Source organism: Cyprinodon tularosa, unplaced genomic scaffold (genome assembly GCF_016077235.1).
Source record: "Cyprinodon tularosa strain WSP-4 unplaced genomic scaffold, ASM1607723v1 ctg858, whole genome shotgun sequence".
Classification (NCBI taxonomy): domain Eukaryota; kingdom Metazoa; phylum Chordata; class Actinopteri; order Cyprinodontiformes; family Cyprinodontidae; genus Cyprinodon; species Cyprinodon tularosa.
In genome coordinates, this window is record NW_024039627.1 from 93,794 (window position 1) to 115,603 (window position 21,810).

At 39.2% G+C, this 21,810-nt stretch overlaps 1 protein-coding gene across 1 annotated transcript in view; it reads left to right on the forward strand.

The window, feature by feature from the left end:
• Positions 1 to 21,810, forward strand: part of tgfbr3 (transforming growth factor, beta receptor III) — a 142,878-nt gene that overhangs the window by 11,791 nt on the left and 109,277 nt on the right. Inside the window, exon 2 of the mRNA XM_038273105.1 lies at positions 328 to 512. Within this exon, the coding sequence (XP_038129033.1) occupies positions 452 to 512 (61 nt within the window). The 5' untranslated portion in view covers positions 328 to 451. The remainder of the gene's footprint in view (positions 1 to 327; positions 513 to 21,810) is intronic.

A 21,810-nucleotide genomic window follows, 5' to 3' on the forward strand; every position in this document is an offset into this window, starting at 1 on the left:
ACGCTGTAAATTAAAGTGTGTTTATAATCCGTGGTGTATTGCAGAGAGTTTAACACCCACCAATTAAGTGACTCCTGCACTTTTTACACACTCTGACCTGCAACAGAGTTGTTTCCAGCATGGCCCTTTGAAGCGTGTGTTACCCCCAATTAACCCCCCAAATTAATCCCTCAGTCTGCAAACCGGTTGCTGCTCTTGTCTCATCTCAGCGCTCCCGCCGCATAGACAAAGCAATGCCTGGTTCCCCCCGCTGTTTGTTCATTCTAAGGTTTGAATTTTTTCCCTGTTTGACACCTTTTTTTTTTTTTTATTTTGTTCACTTTGCAGCTGGAGCTTGAAGGTGACTTCCTGTAGACCTATTTACAGGAGGAAAATCTTCGTGAAACAGAGAGAAAGCTGTGCAGCTCACCCACCTACATCCTACTGGAGGCTGCAGGAAAAAACAGAAAAGATGGCCCAAAGATCCGGCATCCCTTCGATGCTTCTGGCATTATGCTGCCTGACGTCTGCAGGTGAGTTTGCTCTAAAAATCATAGAAACCATGTAAAACCAATTATTACACATCCTGCTTTTGATTATTTTATTATTATTGCACAACGGTCCAGACTCAAATATATTTTTTTCCCTTTTTATCCATTCTTGACATTCAAGAAAAAATATTGACATTGAAACTGTCTCAATTGACTTGGTTGTCTTTTAATTTAAAGGTTTTACAAATAATGCACCCACACAGTTTTTAAGCTGGTTTCCAGTGTGTGATACAGGGTGCTTCTTTGCCTATTATGTATATGGACTAAATCATCTCAGCTCTGTCTTCTAAATCTATAGCTGTCCTGTTAAATTGGCCATGTTATATGCTAAACTACAGGCAGAATCTATAACAGCTTTTCAGTTTTTACGAATTGCATTCTAGAAATGTTGCTAAGATCCAGCAGACCAATAGAAATGTTGCTAACATCCAATAGACCAATAAAAATGTTGCTTACACACAGCTGACCAATAGAAATGTTGCTAATATCCAATAGACCAATACAAAAATTTGCTTACATCCAGCAGACAAATAGAAATGTTGCTAACATCCAGCAGACCAATCGAAATGTTGCTAACACCCAGATGACCAATAGAAATGTTGCTAACACCCAGCTGACCAATAGAAATGTTGCTAACATCCAATAGACCAATAGAAATGTTGCTAACACCCAGCTGACCAATAGAAATGTTGCTAACATCCAATAGACCAATAGAAATGTTGCTAACACCCAGCTGACCAATAGAAATGGTGCTAACATCCAGCAGACCAATAGAAATGTTGCTAACATCCATCAGACCAATAGAAATGTTGCTAACATCCAGCAGACCATTAAAAATGTTGCTAACATCCAATAGACCAATAAAAATGTTGCTTACATCCAGCTGACCAATAGAAATGTTGCTTACATCCAGCTGACCAATAGAAATGTTGCTTACATCCAGCAGACCAATAGAAATGTTGCTAACATCCAGCAGACCAATAGAAATGTTGCTAACATCCAGCTGACCAATAGAAATGTTGCTAACATCCAGCAGACCAATAGAAATGTTGCTAACATCCAGCAGACCAATAGAAATGTTGCTAACATCCAGCTGACCAATAGAAATGTTGCTAACATCCAGCTGACCAATAGAAATGTTGCTAACATCCAGCAGAGCAATAGAAATGTTGCTAACACCCAGCTGACCAATAGAAATGTTGCTAACACCCAGCTGACCAATAGAAATGTTGCTAACATCCAGCTGACCAATAGAAATGTTGCTAACATCCAGCAGACCAATAAAAATGTTGCTAACACCCAGCAGAGCAATAGAAATGTTGCTAACATCCAGCTGACCAATAGAAATGTTGCTAACATCCAGCAGACCAATAAAAATGTTGCTAACATCCAGCTGACCAATAGAAATGTTGCTAACACCCAGCTGACCAATAGAAATGTTGCTAACATCCAGCAGACCAATAAAAATGTTGCTAACATCCAGCTGACCAATAGAAATGTTGCTAACACCCAGCTGACCAATAGAAATGTTGCTAACATCCAGCAGACCAATAAAAATGTTGCTAACACCCAGCTGACCAATACAAATGTTGCTAACACCTAGCTGACCAATAGAAATGTTGCAAACATCCAATAGACCAATAAAAATGTTGCCAACATCCAGCAGACCAATAAAAATGTTGCTTACATCCAGCAGACCAGCAGACTCTGAGGAGTTTTTGTTGTCCCTTAAATCTGTTTATTTCTATAACTCCAATTCACTACACATGCGATCTCATGACAATTAGCAGATACAATCAGATCATCAAGTCTATTCGGTTAAAAATCATCTAAGAAAAAGCAGCTTATTGCATCCAGTCATTGACTTTGCAGGATTTGCTGCCCCTGGATGAGCAAGTGGAGACTCTAAACATTAGTTTGCATTCTGCCGTTGACTCTGCAGACGGATTATGATCATTTACAGAAAAATCTTCAGTTATTTACAACGAACACCAAGTTGGTGCACTGGAAAAAAATCGAAATCTAGATAAGTTGTTTTTTCTTAAAATAAGTGTATTTGTTCTTGGATTTAGAAGGTAAAAGAGAGATTTTGCCAATGGAACAAGACAATTTACACTTACAATAAGAAAACACAATTGCATTGTCTTATTTCAGGTGCATTTTATCAAATTTTCTTATTTTAAGAGCAAAAATACTCATTCCATTGGCAAACTATCTCATGTACCTACTCAAATTAAGCGTAAATACACTTAATTTAAGACATTTCTACTTATTTTTAGATCCTTTTCCCAGTGTGTGTGGTTTTAAGTGTGTGACTCAACAAATGCTCAGAGCAAAATCTGTAAAATGTATCTACATACCCACCGAAACAAAAATTGGTTGAAAAGACTACAAGATTTACGCCCCAAATGACGTCTATATTTGGTTGAAAAATGAAAGGTGAAAAGCTGCAATTTTTAGATTGTAAAACGTCTACAGATAAGACGGTAAAACAGCCACATTTTCAATAAGTATTAAAGGACTTTGATGGACCGACAGGATTTAGCCTAAAAACCAGCGTCTAAAAGCTCAACTACCCAATATTTTGATTTAGCAGAACAGAGTTTGAACTATTCCTTTCATAAACCTCTAGAAATCCAGATTATTATCAACTTCAGGGAAAAGAAGAGTCAGGGCAGTACCACAGTTAGGTTTCATCATGCCTCATCCAGCAACATCTGCAATGAATTTGCTGCTTCCAGAAGTTAGAGAGAACACTTTACGGCACATCATTTGTGGAGATGGTGGTTGTTTCTTTCATGGATGGCCGAACGTTGAGCGAGTTGAGGAAGCATCACGTCTTTAGAAAGCAGTAGGGTTTTCTTTTTTTTTTATTTAGCATCTTCTTACATCCAGATCCATGTTTTGATAAAGAAAAAGTGAATATAGCTATGAATATGATGCAAAGCAAACCTAAACTGAAGGATGTCAGTTTCATAAAATGTCACAGTAATATTTTAGTTCAGCAGCACAGGAATAGTTACCAGAAAGATTTCTAAGAAAAGCCCTGAACATAAATAAACGCTGTGGTGCGTTTTTTCATACTGTTAGTCTTTTTTCCCGCCAAAGGTTGTTATTTGAGAGCTCCCGTCTGTTCTCTAGGGATCCGAACGGCACTCCTCGGAGCTGACTTTTGCTCTAACGAAAACAAAAGCGGCATAGTCGGTTTGTGTTGTGGGTAGAGCAAACATCAACGTCCCACAATGCCAGGATCTGGAACACAATGAAGTCCAGTATGAAGTTTCCCTCTAAATTCTTCCTCATGCAGCAAGAAGCATTGTTTTACTTTGTCGCAAGGGACAGATATTTACAGTCAGACCACCGAGTGCCCTTTCCTCCAAAGTGCACTGGCAGTTATGAGCTATTCAGACGTTCTTAAATGTACTAATCAAATGACCAGACGGGCTTTTTTCATTTTTCTTTTTGAAGTAGTTATATTCTAAGTTCTTTTAGAAATATCTCATTCCTCTTTTTAAATGATTTAACACGCAGTCACATCGGAGTCAACCTCTATTGCAGATTACGTTGCTGCATCTGTGTAAACACTCCTATCTGCCTTTAAACTAGTCTGAAGAGCTATTATGTAATGTTTAGATTAGCCTGCAATGAATCCGCTCTCAGTGTAATGCAACCTGGGATCCGAGCCTCCCACAACTCCTAAAAGTCAGTCAGAGTGCTCCTTGACGTCTGTATTTTGCCTGTTTTTTTTCATTCCACATAATCTTTGCCGTTTTGTGGTTGCCTCTCCCCAGATTGCTATTAATCACAGTTTTTGGGAGGGGATGTGTTAGACGTTTGGGCTGAGTTTGCACTTTGCAAGGAAGTGAAGCTTTTTTTTTCAGGACTCATGCCAGATATTACAGAGGTGAGAAAAAGTATTCACACCTTTTGTAACGTTACCAGCATACTGCAAAATATGAAACGAGTGTATTTTCTCTTGTTTTGGGAGGTAAGTGAGACAATTTGCCAGTGGAATAATGCAATTCACATTTAAAATAAGAAAAAAACTCCATTATCAAGTGCATAACATCTAATTATCTCATATTAAATATATAAAATATATACTAATATATACTAATTCCATTGGCAGATCATTTTATATACCTAATCAAATTAAGGGTAAACACACTTATCTTAAGACATATTTACATATTTTTGGATCAGTTATGGTAGAGTAGACCATTCTAATCTTATCCAGTTCATTTATAAAGCACATTTAAAAATAAATAGTTGAACAAAGTGCTTTACATACACTATATTGCCAAAAGTATTTGCTCACCCATCCAAATTATTGGAATCAGGTGTTCCAATCACTTCCATGGCCACAGGTGTATAAATTCAAGCACCTAGGCATGCAGACTGTTTTTACAAACATTTGTGAAAGAATGGGTCGCTCTCAGGAGCTCAGTGAATTCCAGCGTGGAACTGTGATAGGATGCCACCTGTGCAACAAATCCAGTCGTGAAATTTCCTCGCTCCTAAATATTCCACAGTCAACTGTCAGCTGTATTATAAGAAAATGGAAGTGTTTGGGAACGACAGCAACTCAGCCACGAAGTGGTAGGCCACGTAAACTGACGGAGCGGGGTCAGCGGATGCTGACGCGCATAGTGCGAAGAGGTCGCCAACTTTCTGCAGAGTCAATCACTACAGACCTCCAAACTTCATGTGGCCTTCAGATTAGCTCAAGAACAGTGCGCAGAGAGCTTCATGGAATGGGTTTCCATGGTCGAGCAGCTGCATCCAAGCCATACATCACCAAGTGCAATGCAAAGCGTCGGATGCGGTGGTGTAAAGCACGCCGCCACTGGACTCTAGAGCAGTGGAGACGCGTTCTCTGGAGTGACGAATCGCGCTTCTCCATCTGGCAATCTGATGGACGGGTCTGGGTTTGGCGGTTGCCAGGAGAACGGTACTTGTCTGACTGCATTGTGCCAAGTGTAAAGTTTGGTGGAGGGGGGATTATGGTGTGGGGTTGTTTTTCAGGAGCTGGGCTTGGCCCCTTAGTTCCAGTGAAAGGAACTCTGAATGCTTCAGCATACCAAGACATTTTGGACAATTCCATGCTCCCAACTTTGTGGGAACAGTTTGGAGCTGGCCCCTTCCTCTTCCAACATGACTGTGCACCAGTGCACAAAGCAAGGTCCATAAAGACATGGATGACAGAGTCTGGTGTGGATGAACTTGACTGGCCTGCACAGAGTCCTGACCTCAACCCGATAGAACACCTTTGGGATGAATTAGAGCGGAGACTGAGAGCCAGGCCTTCTCGTCCAACATCAGTGTGCGACCTCACAAATGCGCTTCTGGAAGAATGGTCAAAAATTCCCATAAACACACTCCTAAACCTTGTGGACAGCCTTCCCAGAAGAGTTGAAGCTGTTCTAGCTGCAAAGGGTGGACCGACGTCATATTGAACCCTATGGATTAGGAACGGGATGTCACTTAAGCTCATATGTGAGTCAAGGCAGGTGAGCAAATACTTTTGGCAATATAGTGTATCAGTAAAAGAAAAGTAAAATAAAATAAGCAATGGTGTTCATAAAATATTATTACTGTTATTGCATTAAAGGTATTTAATCTAGATTTGATATGCATGAGTTATTGTAGAATGAATGCTTATTTGAAATCTTATGCAATGAAAACAGAGAGGCATGGGTCGTGCACGCTAACCACTGCGCCACCTGCACGCTCCACTAATGGCTGATTTATACGCAGAAACCAGGTCGTCTGCGTGTGTCGCAGTGAATGCAAATGTGCCCCGCCCCTTCCGCTGACAGTCCAGTGCACCTCTCCAAAATTGTAGTTGACTGCAGACAGGAGGGCTCTGATTGGTCCAATCTACATCCGCTCTACTCTATGCGTATTTCCTGTTTGGTTCCTTACCGCCTTGTTTTGTTTGTATGACCGCCATTGTGGAAATCGACTGGTGAAGATGGAGCAGCTAGAAGAGCGAGGTGCGCGAGAACACTGGGACCGTTTTTCCACCCGGATCTCCGCTCTTTTTGGCCCTCATGTCCCTCCGTTGTCGCACAAACTTGCCCCCACTTCCTCACCGCCTCGGCCGTATCTAGACCCACAGCTAGTTCCTGATTGTCCCTCTGGCATTGTGGCGTGGAATAACATAACGCAGACCACGCTTTAATATTCGGCATTAATCAAAAATATCTGGGACAATCTCACTGCGACACACTGCTGCGGGAAGATAAGCAGGCCTTAAGGGGTTAGTGTTTATGGAGTGAAATTTGTTCCACTATTGTTGTGGAAAAAAAATACACCTACTGTTAATGAAAAATTGGAGCTAAACTATTTTTTGTAATTTGAAATTGAAAAATAAATACAATCCCGTAATACATTTAAAAAACAAAATTAATATAAAAAAAGGGTTTGTGAGAAATTGTTGTTTTCTCATATTTTGCTTTTTTTTTGAGCATGATATGTCAATGGAAACAAATATCTGTATTTTTCTTTTCTTTTTTATGCACTGCTTGTTACTGTGCACTATTTTATTTTTTTATATTTGTATCATGTTCAAAATAAATCTCATTTCATTTCATTTCATTTCATTTATTTCAAACAATTGATTTTATACTTGTCTTTTTTCAGTTTTTGTGATTTCAATTTTTTCTAATTTAACATATTTCATCTTTTCTTTAATTCTTTGTTTTTAGATTGAGTTTTAGGAATTAAACTCTTTTCAATCTGTGTTTCACAAAAATAATAACTTATTTCATAAATCCATACCAAAATACAAGATTGATCTAAAAAAACATGGAGATAAAAGGACTTTACAGTAAAGCGATTTTTGAAAAAAATATTTACCTTATAAAAATACTGGGAAAAAAAAGCAAAGGTTGTTAAAAAGCAGATGTTTATTACATTTCTAACACTGATTTGTTATTGCATAAAATGGTACAACAACTTGTGGTAATAAGCAGCAAAGTCTTTTTATAGTATTTTGCCAATATGGAATACTTTAATGAATAAAAGCAAAAAAGAAGTTGTAGATCAATAACTAACATTGTTTAATTTCTAGCACTGTGGTCTTATTGCAAAGAAGGGCCCAGCATGTCTCTGTACTGCGTAGAAGAGTCAGCTTTCTACAAATTAACTAATTTGCAACAATAACGTAACAATGAAGTAATGTTTTTTCAAAAATATGCATTTTGACTTAATGTGTTTTGTCTGAGCAAAATAGCATTAATTAACAGTCGTGATACTGATTGTGAAATATCAGCTGTGCTGCTGCCATCAACACCTTTGTTTCTAGATGTTGGAGCTTGGCCTGTTTTCCAGTGTAGTCCTGTTTCTCTGACTGTGACTAACTGGATGTGCTCTCTTCATCCTCTGAAATGGGAGCTGGCTCGGTGCTCATCTGCCTGGCTGTGTTTCCTGGATGGGGCCGCCTTTTACAGTTGCTTTTTGTATCTCTTTTTCTTTTTCTATCTCTGCTTCTGTCTCCTTGAACTGCAGTCTGCCTCAGCAGATGGCCGCTCACACTGAGCCTAGTTCTGCTGGAGGTTTCTTCCTGTTAATAGGGAGTTTTTCCTCTCCACTGTCGCTACAAGCATGCTTAGTGTGAGGGATTGCCTTCAATGCAATCAACTTGTTTTCCTTAGATGGAAAACTTTGAATCAATTTGACTGTATGATCTGTAAAGTGCCTTGAGATGACGTGTTGTGAATTGGCGCTATATAAATAAACTGAGTCTAAATGTTTGTGTTGTATCTCAGAAGCCTAGTGTTGTTAATTAGCTTCAAACCTAAACTTAGACTTATTTCTGATGTAATGTTAAAGTAAAGAAAATTTACAACTTGGTATTTCAGACATTAAGGGGTTAGAAATATGCTGCTTGAAGGGAAGTTAAATATTTGACTGGTAGGAACATAAAGTACTGTTTGCATGTATATGTAGGAGGTAGATTTGTCCTCTGACAGCCACAACATGAAGCACACTGGATGCTTGCTCAGAATTCAGTCCACATGCTTTCCTTGCTGCTTTACGGCAAAGTACACAAGTTCCTTCTGTCTGGATTTTTGTGTATTATTGGCAGACACAAGTCCCAGAGATGCCAGAAGTGGTTGTATTTTTTTCTCCTCCCCCTCCACCACAGTTGAGCAAAAGGTTTGTCTCCGTGTCCACAGTGCTTTCTTGGGGCCAGAGACTCGGCGCTGCCAGAACGTATTGTGCAACCGCTGTAATCTGAGAGTTCGGCGCAGTCAGAGGAGGCGTAGAGAGGCAGGCGCAGGCGTGGGGCGTCTGGTCCTGATCGAAACACACTCCACACACGGCCAGCACGCCAAACCGACAAAGTCCATTCCAGCGTGCTAAACCAGATGTTGCCTGTGTGATTCATGCCGAGGAACCGGAGCGGTGCGGCCGCGCTGCTAGGCATAGTGGTCGGGATGTTTACATAGCAACGGGAGTCCTGACTGTGTCTAATTACAGGTCTGCTGTGCCCCAATGCTAAGGCCTTTATCGTAACAGCGCTGTCAAGCAGGAGACATTCATTCTGGGCCCTCTCTGTTGAAAGCTATTCCTTTAGCTTCCCATTACCCCACTCTATCTAGCAGCAATGTGTCAAGTGAATAATAGATGGCTTATTGTGTTTTCTCTACTTAAACATTCCTTGAATGAGGAAACACACACATCAACATGAGCAGAGGAAGCAGCACCCATTCCTTCGAAGAGATTGCAGGACTGCCGTATCTTGTCAGCGTCCTGTTAAGAGGATGCTTACGCAAATCCGAAGAAGTGAACTGAATCCCACCCTCCTTCCCCTCTTTCTCTCTCCATTTCCCCCCTCTCTCGCTCTTTTTCTCCCTGGTTCCAGTAAGCAGACGTGTAAATAATTTTGGTCGGAGCCAGTAATAGGAGACAGCTGGGGTGATAGTGTGCTTTCCATTGTGTTCATCGGCCATGTGGAAAAATAGTGAGTCCTGAGGCTGTGGAGTAAGAGCAGTAGAGTTATACGTGCTGTAAAGTGATTGGTATGAAAAAAAGTCAAAATACTTTTCTTGTTTAGGTAACCTTGAAAGGAAACTGTTTTTAGCATCACAATACTTTTATCAGCTGCAGTTTTAGTTTTCTGCATGACTCTGAGAGGCTTTCTAAGGGATGTGAGCTCGGGGCATTCTGGTCGTATCTTTCATCAAAGTGGGCCCCCTCCTGGGGCCTCACCTTCCCCACTCCGCTTCCACCAGACAAGCTCTGCTGAAAGACCAGCTCCAAGTTTTTTGGAACAGCTCTGTGGAAAACCACAACGTCTGTCCAATAAATGACAGCCAGTCCCTATTAGATGTCCTTAGATAAGATATATCCCGATAAAAAAAAAAACACACCAGTCTTTTTTCCACTTGTGTTTCAGAATTGAATTTTGGATATTAAAATAGCAAGAGGTGAATAGTTCACCTTCACTAGTTAAGAGGGTTGCCTATGGTTTGTCACCCAGACAATAATCCGATATATAACCGTAACATTAACCCAGTTGATGCCCTATGATGTCGCTTATTGTTGCTCCTTTGGGAAAAAAGCTTCAAGCGACTGCATGACTTGGAAAAGAACAGGAATGCCCCTTTGTTGATGTTGCTGCGCTGCTGACAACCTGATGAAAAGTCAAAAATGTTTAAAGTTCAACTCTCAGAGCAGAGGGATGATTGGACAGATGTTATCGTCTGTTTCTTTGCATTTATTATGAAATGCACTTCAAAGGTCATAGTGACAACTTTTCATTTAACTGATGAATATTTTTTAAATAATACACTAATGGAACATAGAACAGAATGGTGCAGAACATAAGTATTAGTTTTACTGAAGAAAGAGTATATAAAGCAATAATGTTTAGTCGGCTTTGATGGGTCTGAAACATCCATCCGTCCGTCCGTCCCTCTTCCCTCATGCTTATCCCTGCTGGGGTTGCGAGGGTTGCTGGTGTCTATCTCCTGCTTTCTACGGGAGAGGCGGGGTCCATCCTGGACAGGACCCCAGTCCATCGCAGGGCAGGGTCTGCCAATCATTAACACCAAAGGATTCTGTACCAATCTGAACAAAAGGCCTTCATCACCTTCAATTGCCCACTAAATTTTGGATATTTCTGTGTCAAAGCCGTTAGCTTCTGAGTTTCTTTTTCCTAGATGTCAGTTTCCTGTTTTATTTTGTTAGTCTAGTACCTTTTATGCACACCATTTATTTCCCGTCCCATTAGTTTCAGAGGGTCTCACACAGCATTTTTGTCGATATGTATTTATTTGTGACTTATTATTGTAGTGTTATCTTCTGGTTTGATCATTTTGACACTAATATGTCCCAGTCAAATATGAGACACCGAGACAGAAGTGAAAAAAATCTGCACAGATTGGGATCTGCTCACCCTGCATAGTCGGGACTCTCTACATGGAAATAAATTGGATTGGAGGTTAAAAAGTCATATGCAACTGGGGTGACCCGGCCTTTAGGGATGCTCTAACTTAAAAATCTGGGCCGATACCAATATTCTATAAAATTATAGCCTTTTTGGTTGATAGATCAAATATTTCCCATCCCTTTGGATACCAAGAAACTCCGACCATGGTGCCGATATTTCTTCTCTGTTTTAATTAAACACCCACAATAACAAGCTGTCACAATCACAGTCATGTGAACAAACAAATATCACCTGTCAATCAACTCCCTTCCTCCTCCTCAGACAGCAACTATATGGAAATAAATATCTGTTCTTTTTAATGTCAACATGCTGATTAAGATTCTCAGTCATCCTTGTCAAAGTCATTCCGTAAAAGTTTAAAAAAGAATCCACTGGACTAGGTTTCCAAGATTTGACGATGTTTCGCTTCCCCTTCAGGAAGCTTTCTGGAGGGGAAGCGAAACGTCTTCAAATCTTGGAAACCTAGTCCAGTGGATTGTTTTTTAAACTTTTACGGAATTTTAATGTCAACATTTGGTCAATTCTGATTGTAATGGAATATCATCCAAAAAAGAAGTGCATCCCAAATTTTTATAATATTACAATGGGAGATAGGGCCTTCCAGGCAGTTGCCCCACAACTCTGGAATGGCCTCCCAGAGTCCCTTAGGGTCCCACAGAGTGTGGAGGCGTTCAAGAAAGGCCTCAAGACATTTTTATTTAAAATGGCCTTTGAACATTAGTTAGTATTTTATCTGTGTGGTTTTATGGTTATTTTACTGTTTTGTTTTTACTACGTATGTTATTTTATTGTAATGTCTCGTTTAAACTATGTATGCTGTTTTTATTGTACGGTTTTGTTTTAACTATGAATTTTGTAGCACTTTGAGATTTTTTTTTAAATGTAAAGTGCAATACAAATAAAATGTATTATTATTATTATAAGTTCTATGTGTCATAAACCCATAAAACCAGGTCAAAAATCTTACTAGCCGTTAGCCTTCTGCAATCTCACATCCCCAAACTCACAACGATGTCCCATTTGTCTAATAATGTGACATTGTTAGACAAATGGAACCCCAGCGGCAGATGGCTGCTCACACTGAGCCTGGTTCTACTGGACGTTTCTTCCTGTTCAAAGGGAGTTTTTCCTCTCCACTGTCGCTACAAACATGCTTAGTGTGAGGGATTGCTGAAGAGTCAATGAGTCGATGCAATCAACTGGTTTCCTTAGATAGAAAATCAATTTCACTGGATGAACTGGTGAACTGGAAAGTGCCTTCAGATGACGTGTGTTGTGAACTGGCGGTATAGAAATAAACTGAATTGAATTAAGTTTAATTAATAAATGTAATGGACCCGTTATTGGTGGACAGTTTTCATATCTGTGAACATTGTCACGATAACAATTTTGATCTTTTAAATAATAAATTTGGATCAATGATGCATAAAAAGTAAAAAAAAATGTTGAATTGTCAGAATTTTTATTTTTATTTGCCTTTTTTTCAACCAAGCATTTAGATATTTAAAGAGCATGATGAAGTGTGGTTATTGTTTGCAGTTTAGTGATAAAAATCACACAATATGTAAATAGTGACATAGAAGAATTTTATTTTTGATTGTGGTTCTGTTTTCTTCTGGTATGCAGTACTGAAAAAAATTATGCATCCATTCTTTGCATTTACTTAATAATATTTAGGTACTTTAACACAATTGTTTCATGTTAGCAGGGTAGGACATAAAACAATTGTGTTAAAGTAACTAAATATGATTTAGTAAATGCCGAAAGCGTTTGATAAGTTTTTTATTGTCACTTTTATCCTTAGTACAATGGAGCCACAAAGTAATGTGACAAGTTTTAAGTCCATATTGCCCGCCCCTAGGACCTGTTACTGATTAACATCATTTGAAAACCCCCACATATCCCTCTGTAGTTTTTCTTTATCCTTTATGTCATCTAGACATATTTACAAATCTAGATTTTTGTTGTCTTTGACAGAAAAACTCTTCTGGGCTTATTTGCTGTCTGGAGCCTGTTCTGACCCGCCTGTCATTCATCACTGTTTGCGTTTGCTAACTGTCCAGTTAAGAGGTCCTCCCAGCTCCTCCGTACGTGTTAACACACGAGGAAGAATGGCATTCGACAAGCCACTCTTCTTCTTTTCCCTCCCTTTTCATAAAGTCGAGGAAGCCCAAAGGAATGAGGCCTTTTTCCAGTTGCTGTGTGAAAGTGGCGTCTGCCTTGGCCCCTTTCACCTCTGGCTCCGTCACGCTGGCACAGAAACTCTGCATTGTTTCAGATTTTGCTCTCTTTTTATGGCAGCCTGCAGCTTTTTTTTTCTTTTTTTCTGCTGAGCGTAGAAGAAGTTTGTCAGTTGGCATGCATAAGCAGAACAACTAAATTATGTCTATATGTGCAAGCACCACTGTGATCCAAATCCCCTCTCATCCAACTTTGTTGCTCAATGTCTGTGGAGACATGAGACAATAGGCAAACTATGCCTTAATAAACACAAATACAATCCAGAGAGACCTGAGGAAAACCAGATTAGGAAAATATTACTTTCTCCATTTTTAAAACTGGTATGAACCTCCAGTAAAGGCTCAGGTTAACTTTCTTTTTTTTTAAGGGTTTCTTTTAAAGCCTTCCTGCTGTGATCAGTCAGGGATTAGTTACATTAAAACCAAAAAATGTCTGAGTTTACATTTTAAACTGTCTTTAGTGATAAGCGTCTAGTACTACTAATTACATTCCATCAGTGTTTATACCAGGGATGTTGCAATAATTATACGGAGGGGACGTGTTAGGGTGACAGACATGTCATTGATGAAGTATTGCGCCAGATGTTCAGATTATAGTTGTTTTTTTTTCTAATTTAATTTTAAAGCAAAAAATAAATAAATAAATAGCCAACAGTTTATATGTTTCTGTTCTAATTCTATTTTAAGAACAGTAAAACCAAATAACTAACCATACTGCCACAGGTTTGTTTGCTATTCATTGTTAATGTTTATTTTTGTTTAAATGGAGATTCAATTTTCTTTTCCCATGTCGTTTTAAATCGTGTAAATGGAGGAAGAGAAACTCTGCAAAAGCACATTTCAGGGATTGGTTAGACTGATGTTAATAAAAAAAAAAAATAAGTTTAATATCCTTAAACCGGACGTGAAATTTTTTTAGAAGATGTTTCTCCTCTCATCCAAGAGGCTTCTTCAGTTTCACCCCTTGGTTGAGAGGCTAAACGTTTTCTAAAAACTTAACGTCCAGACTGAACTTTTTCAAGCTTGACCATGACCTGGATGACTGAGAATCTTCACAGATATCCTTAAAAAAACTCATCTCTTTTTGTTTTTTAATGTTTCGGACTGACTGGTCACAGATCGGAGCAGATTAGGCTAAAAAAGGTTCCAGTTTTGGCCATCAGCTGATTTAAAAATAAAATGTTTTTTCTATTCTAAAAAGAAATCTAATCTGGGTTTAAAGGAAAAGTCCGGTCAGCAAGGAATAACCAGTGGATCATTATTTATACCTAAAACTAGTAAGTTTGCTGTTATTTAATGAATTTAGCGTTAATTAAGTAGCCTCGTGAGACCATCCTGATCTCGCGAGCTTTCAAGGTTTCACTCGCAGATCAGTCTGGAGACTCTCCGTTAAAGAAAATTTGGAGCCGTTCACCAAACGAACGTCCAATCAGCGTTGGCTTTGAGGCGGGTGGAGGTGTGACGCAACGAGAAGTGCGACAGTTCAGTCTAAAGACCATGGCGGCTTCAGCCGATGAAACTAGCGTTAGCGTGGCTATCGAGCAAGTTTTATCGGAATTACAGAGTATTTCTTCACTGAAAGAAGAGCAAAACACTGCTCTGGAGGCTTTTCTCAGAGGAAAAGATGTTTTTGCTCTTCTCCCGACTGGTTTCGGCAAGAGTAGCCTGGCTTGTGGTTGTGTTTTCGTCGTCGCTCTGTTAGTACGTCATATGCTTCGTTGATCTGATTGGTTTATTTGGCCCGTCTATCACCAACATAGGCCAATCAGCTAACCAGTATTTTCACCCCTTCCCAAAATTACTTCAACGGAAGGTTTCCAGATGGATATGCGGAGCAAATCCATCTGGCGGAGTCAGGTTACTAATTAAAGCTACAGTGTGTAATAATTACAGGGATATACAGTCAGAAATGTAATATATTATACATAACTATGTTATTTATCATCATCTACGAGCTCAGCCTCTTAACCTTAATATTTGCGTTGCCTTAGAATTCGTTATTTATAATTCCATAGGAGCGGGTCTCGCAGCCATGGAGGCAGACATCTTTGCGCTACGGCAGCGCAGAGCCAACAAACTAGTGATTGCGAGATCGCCCATTACGCTATATATATATACGATATATTTATTATCTTAAGTCTACATGAAATCTATACCCTACACAGACTAATGAAACACTATCTGTAAAATTATCTATACGAACCTCATCACTTGAGAAGGTAGGTTATGCGGACGTCGTGGAAGACATTTTGTCCTGTAACGCTCGCCGTACTGTTGGGGGGGGGAGAAGCAGGGGGGGGAGATGTTCATGTTACTGCGGTCTGCAGTCTGGATGTTAGATGTCGCTGAAAATTACACACTGTAGCTTTAAGAATATTTTTCATGGCGATCACATCGGCTAAAAGTGAAAAAAAAGAGTTATTCCAACTTTCTGATTCCTGATCCTCCACGGACGGGTTAGTCGTTGGATCGCCAACTTGAAGAGGGAGGATTTGCCATCGAACTTCTGGCCAGAGAAAAAACACCCTGTCATCAATCTGTTACTCTCTGCTTCTGTCCCCATCTTGGATAATAACGCGTTGTGACAAACACCAGATACAGCACTGGGACTTGATCAACAGCCGATACCGCACCGTGACGTCACAAACCAGTAGGTGGCAGTAGTGTTCTTTGACAAACATGGATGCCTCCAGTAAAAAACATTCAAACGAAAATTATTCTTAATTAAAAAACACTTATCAATTATTGAGAAGTATGTAATAATTTCATACTTAGTACTTTCATAAGTTTGTATTCTGAATATGACTGGATTTCTCCTTTAAACCCTTAAAAAAAAGTTAAAAAGTTGAAAAGTTGAACACGGAGGCTCCTGCGGAATCCCGGCCAAGCTGCTGTCAGAGACGATGGCCTTTAAGGCCCCTATGACTGATGAGAGAGAAGTCCTTGGAGCAGCTTCTAAACTTTACCTCGTATTGCTAAGCGCGGGCTATTATGCTCAGGTACTTTTAGTACCAAACTGTGTTGGATTATCTGAGAGCACTTGACTTCTGGTGTCTCACTTTTCATGCAGTTGCCTGGTTTAGATCATTTCTCCCAGCTCAGGTTCATTAATGCTACATTAACGCTACGACTCCAATGTTGTTATTGCTTCAAGTGTATTTTTAAAAACCGTTTCCCTGTTGTAGATAATCAATCTTTTCTTATTTTATTCTCATACCTCGTAATGGTTTTTAGACTTTTGCTCCTTCTTTAAGTTGCTTCTAGAGTTGACGACTTTGTTTAGTCTTGACATTATAGGCCCAGACAGCACATGTCAGCACCTATCGGTAACGACATATATAGGTAGCACAGGCGTATGCACGTGGGGCCTGTTCTCAGCCAGCTGTCTCTCACCACACAGTGGCTCCTGTGTTCCTGTGGGAATAGTCCTTGTCATCCATCTCTTCAAAGCCCTCCGATTTATGTCTGTGTTTAGCAGCACAGAGGAATGCACTACTTTCTATCTTGCGCTTGTGGCTGCAGATTCTCTGTAATTGGTTGTGTAGTTTTTTTTCTTTTTCTTCATAACAACGCTGATGGTTTACCAACAGGTGGTCATGACATTAGTCAGACTGAAAAAGGAGCCTCTTTACTGTCGGTAGCAATAAAATGTGCTACATTGCTCTGATTCTGCAGAGCATAGGGCTGAACCAACCTTTGCAAATAAAGCCAGGCTACAGCAAACACAGATTTAACGTATCATAGCATGCTATTACCAGTGTGATGCTATTCCCTGTGACAGAATGAGTATAAAACCCCCCCACCGTGTATGTTTTCTGATTGTAAGTGTCTACAAATTCCTGTATATAGAGACAAGAGTCCAAGTTTGAGTCTATTGAAGAATTTTGGTGGATCTCTGAGATACTTTAAAAAAGAAAATCGTTTTTGATGTTTTATACTGAGATTTTAAATAGTGTCTGTTTCTCAAGTGGAGTTAGACTTGAGGTATTGATTTTAGTTGAGTTTAAATTCGGCTTGAAAAAAATTATCAGAGGCAGAAGAAGACTTGATAATTTACCCAAAATGCTAAGTTTAAAAAGACATATGATGTAAAAAGTGAATAAACGCAGGCTGACCTTGAGTCATGTTTCCTTTTAAATTATGATGAGAATCAAAAAGAAAGAAGAAAATTTTATTTAGACGCGTTTCAATCCATTAGAGCAATCAAAGAGGCGATGCAAAGTGTTATGTTGTCAAACTTTGACGTTACGCTTGCTTGTAGAAAACAGGAAGTAGAATTAGCAGGATAGTGTGGACCACAGAAACTTGCTATAGGGCAGGTTAGGGATGCACGATATAATCGGCCCCCTATCGGTATCGGCCTTAAAACTGAATATCGGACATCGGCCACCCCACCGATATTTAACCCGATATTTGATCAGCTTCTGAGTTTCTAAAGTCTAAAAAAAAAAAAAAAAAAACTACTTCTTCTTCTTCCTCAAAAACTTCTTTTTTACAGACTTAAAAACTTCTAAAGACGAGGGAAAAAATATTGATACATTAAAATATCACAATATCTTCATATGCTGATATGTTGCCATTTAAAAACACCATATCAATCTCTTTTACTAATGAAATATTGCTATATGTCATCGTTATGCTACGAAATCCCCCGAAAATTCACGAAATTTTGCAATATTTTTATATGTTGATATATTGACGCGGTATCGATCTATTTTACTAACAAAATCTCACAAGAATTTGCAAAATCTCACGAGAGTTTGTAGCAGAACGATGAAATTTCACGAGATTTTGAAAGTAAAATAGATCGATACCACGTTTTTAAAAATCAATTTGATATCAGCATATGAAAATATATTTGAGTATATTATTTTTCAAAGTGTCAGAAATGGATAACAAAACTGCTATTTTTCAATGACTACTTATTTTTGTCCAGCTTTAACATCGGTATCGATATCGGTTATCGGCTACATGAGTTTTAAAATATCGGCATATCGGATATCGGCCAAAATCCCAATATCGTGCATCCCTAGGGCAGGTTTTACTAAATTTATCATGTCATCTAATGTTAGCGATGGTCCATGACATCCGGAGACGTCGCAAGAGAAATTTGATGTTTTGCATTCAGGACGCGGCCAACAGCGGAAACAGCCGATCAGTCATGTGACATAAATATTTACTATGTAAGAAATCATATAACAAATTTGTTTTCATCTCTTTAGTGCATTTGTGCTCATTGAAGAAGTTAAAAACCACTTCAACCAGGCTTCAAAACATCTTTTTGTTTGTATCAATTTTTTATGTTTATTTACATTTCTCTGTTTTCATCAAGCTTCTTTTGTGTGATTCCTAAACCAGCACAAATAAAAGGTTAACGGAAACATTTGGATATTTATACTGTAATGCTACATTCACACCTAAAGCAGCAGAGGCAGCAGAAGCAGCAATTTTACATGCAAAGTCAATGGTTGACATGCATCTTGGCGCAGCAAAAGCTCCTGCGGCGTGTTTTAAGTAGCAGGAGCAGCGCCTCAGGAGCTTCTGAGCTTCTAAGGCACGGGACGTGCTGCGAAAGCGGAAGCTGCTGGAGGCTCCACATTAACCAATCAGAGAAACTGATCTGGGAGCTGACAGGGAGACAGACACAGCACTGCTGATGCTGCTGATCGCTTTGATCACCCACCTGAAACAGTTCATTAATGTCAAAATTAGCTTAAAATCGCGTATCCTGACGGCAAAACATGTTCGCTTTTATTATCCTGGTGTCTGCAGTTTGGATTACATACGTGAAAAACGCTAACATCTCCTTCCAGCTGCCGCAAACAGTAGCGGAAAACCGCGAAGGAGTAACCGAGCAAGGGGCTGCTTGTGAGGGACCAAACTTAAATAAGGACAAAATGTGTTCAAAATTTGAACAAGTACTTTCATTTAATTGTGTCAAAAATGGTTACAGGGTTCCCGCGGGTCCTTAAAAAGTCTTAAAAGGCATTGAATTCTTCAAAATAAAACTAAGGCCTTAATTGGTATTAAAATGTCTTAAATCAGTATTTCGTAGGTCTTAATTTTTAAAACATCATAAATAGGATTATTTTTATTACGATTTATTTTTGTAATCTAAATAAAACGTTAAAATTGACAATTTTTTTTTATTATTATAAAAAAAAAGAAAAAAAAAAGGCTAGCCATTATTGTTTCCATCCCGATAGCGGAATCAATAAAAGCGTTGTTGCGGCCGGGACATTTGGGAGATGTGCCATTAGCTTTTTGTCTGGAAAATATGAGCAAGTGTAAATGTAACCAAAATTGTCTCCAGCCAAGAGTTTTCTCCATGGCTAAAACCAGGGAACATACATGAGGCTCAGTGGATTTATGCAAGACGTCATTCAAGCTCAGAACGATGGGAATTAAGGCAGTGGAGTCGCACATGCGAAGCACGAAACACAAAGTGTCAAAATGGAGTTACAGAAAAACAGCCGGTATTTCTCAGTTTAGTTCCACCCTTGTCTCTGCAACGCCTCCACTTATCACCAAATCAAACATACTAAGAAAACCATACAAAGAAAAATAGCTGCAAAAAAGACTTAGCACTGGTTATGATGGGGCTTTAAAACTGATTTGTTTTGTTCCCTGCTAAAACAAAGTTTGTGAATTCAGTTAAATAATTGTTCAAATATATCTGTCATTTGTGTGTTTTTTGGCTTTTTTCCAGTATGGGAAGCTTTTCAACATTTGAAACATTAGTGCAGTGGTTTATGTTAAAATAAACCTTTGGGTTAAGTTGTCGCAAGCGGGTTTTTCTTGTGTTTCTTGTGAATTTGGTCTTAAATTTTTATTTCAAGTGGCATTAAAAAGTCTTAAAAAGTCTTGAATTTAACTTGCCTTATGCTGTAGGAACCCTGGGTTAACAAAGGCTTTAAAAGCAATACAAAATAACTTAAATAATAAATAACATGGATCTGGGCCCAACGTAACTGAGGTCAACTGAGGAACCAACTCAAAAAAAGAACTAAAGGCTGCTTAAATAGAGATGGAGTAACCCAAGTCTACCACATGAGGGAGGCACGACATAACAAAAGAACCAATAAATACAAAATTAACTAAACTATTCTATGAAACAAATAAAGCAAAACTAACTTTTAGCAGAAACAATAATAAGTGAGTATTTAAGTGACAAAATTAACTAATTAAAAACAACTTGAAAAAAGTCTCCCCCCGTTAGTCTTTATTAAACCAAATGGTACGCTCCAGGTTTCCTCCTCCAGCTGGTTTGCATCAGCAGCACCTCAAACAAAAAAACAAGAAATAAACCATTTAGACTGACATTAACTAAAGTGTGCACCCATTAGAAAAAATACCTGTCTAAAAGAAATAACCAACTTAAACATAAACTGTAATATAATATAAAGAAAGAAAAAAAAAACTAACACGATGTGGTGGTGGGAGGATCATCCACCTCTCTGCTGTTGAACAGGATTCCTAGTGACCGACCCCGCTGTTGTACGGGGGTCTGAGCGCCTCCGACAGCGAAATAATAATATTTGAAGGCAGGATCATAATCTGGATGAACTAAAGTTGTACAAGCATAAAAAATGAAGCAGAACGCGCATTTTTGCTGCTCTTGCTTCTTGCGGTTAACCTGACTCCGCCAGATGGATTTGCTCCGCATATCCATCTGGAAAACTTCCGTTGAAGTAATTTTGGGAAGGGGCGAAAATACTGGTTAGCTGATTGGCCTATGTTGGTGATAGACGGGCCAAATAAACCAATCAGATCAACGAAGCATATGACGTACTAACAGAGCGACGACGAAAACACAACCACAAGCCAGGCTACTCTTGCCGAAACCAGTCGGGAGAAGAGCAAAAACATCTTTTCCTCTGAGAAAAGCCTCCAGAGCAGTGTTTTGCTCTTCTTTCAGTGAAGAAATACTCTGTAATTCCGATAAAACTTGCTCGATAGCCACGCTAACGCTAGTTTCATCGGCTGAAGCCGCCATGTTCTTTAGACTGAGCTGTCGCGCTTCTCGTTGCGTCACACCTCAACCCGCCTCAAAGCCAACGCTGATTGGACGTTCGTTTAGTGAACGGCTCCAAATTTTCTTTAACGGAGAGTCTCCAGACTGATCTGCGAGTGAAACCTTGAAAGCTCGCGAGATCAGGATGTTCTCACGAGCCTAGCTTGCGGTGTAAACATAGCATTAATCTAATGTTAGTCAAAAACTGTTAAACCATCAAACCATGAGCCCATTATTATATTATTATTCTGCATGCTTGCAAACACTGGGAATCTTAAAAAGTTGTCTAGTTTGTTTTTAAACCCAAACCACCGCCCCTCCCTTTGCTAGATTTAATCTTTCCATTGTTCTTTTTTTTTATCTTATGCTTTTCCCATCAACATTACAAAAGATGCCTCCGCTTTTATTTTGAATTTCGCTTTTTCCTCACATTTGCAGGAGTGTAATTTATTATCTAAGCACCTGTTAACATACTTTGCGAGTGAAAGAGTCTTTGTCTGGATATCCAGCCTTGTGTCACATCTCCTTCAGACGGTCAGAGCAATCTGTAGATTTACTCTCAGT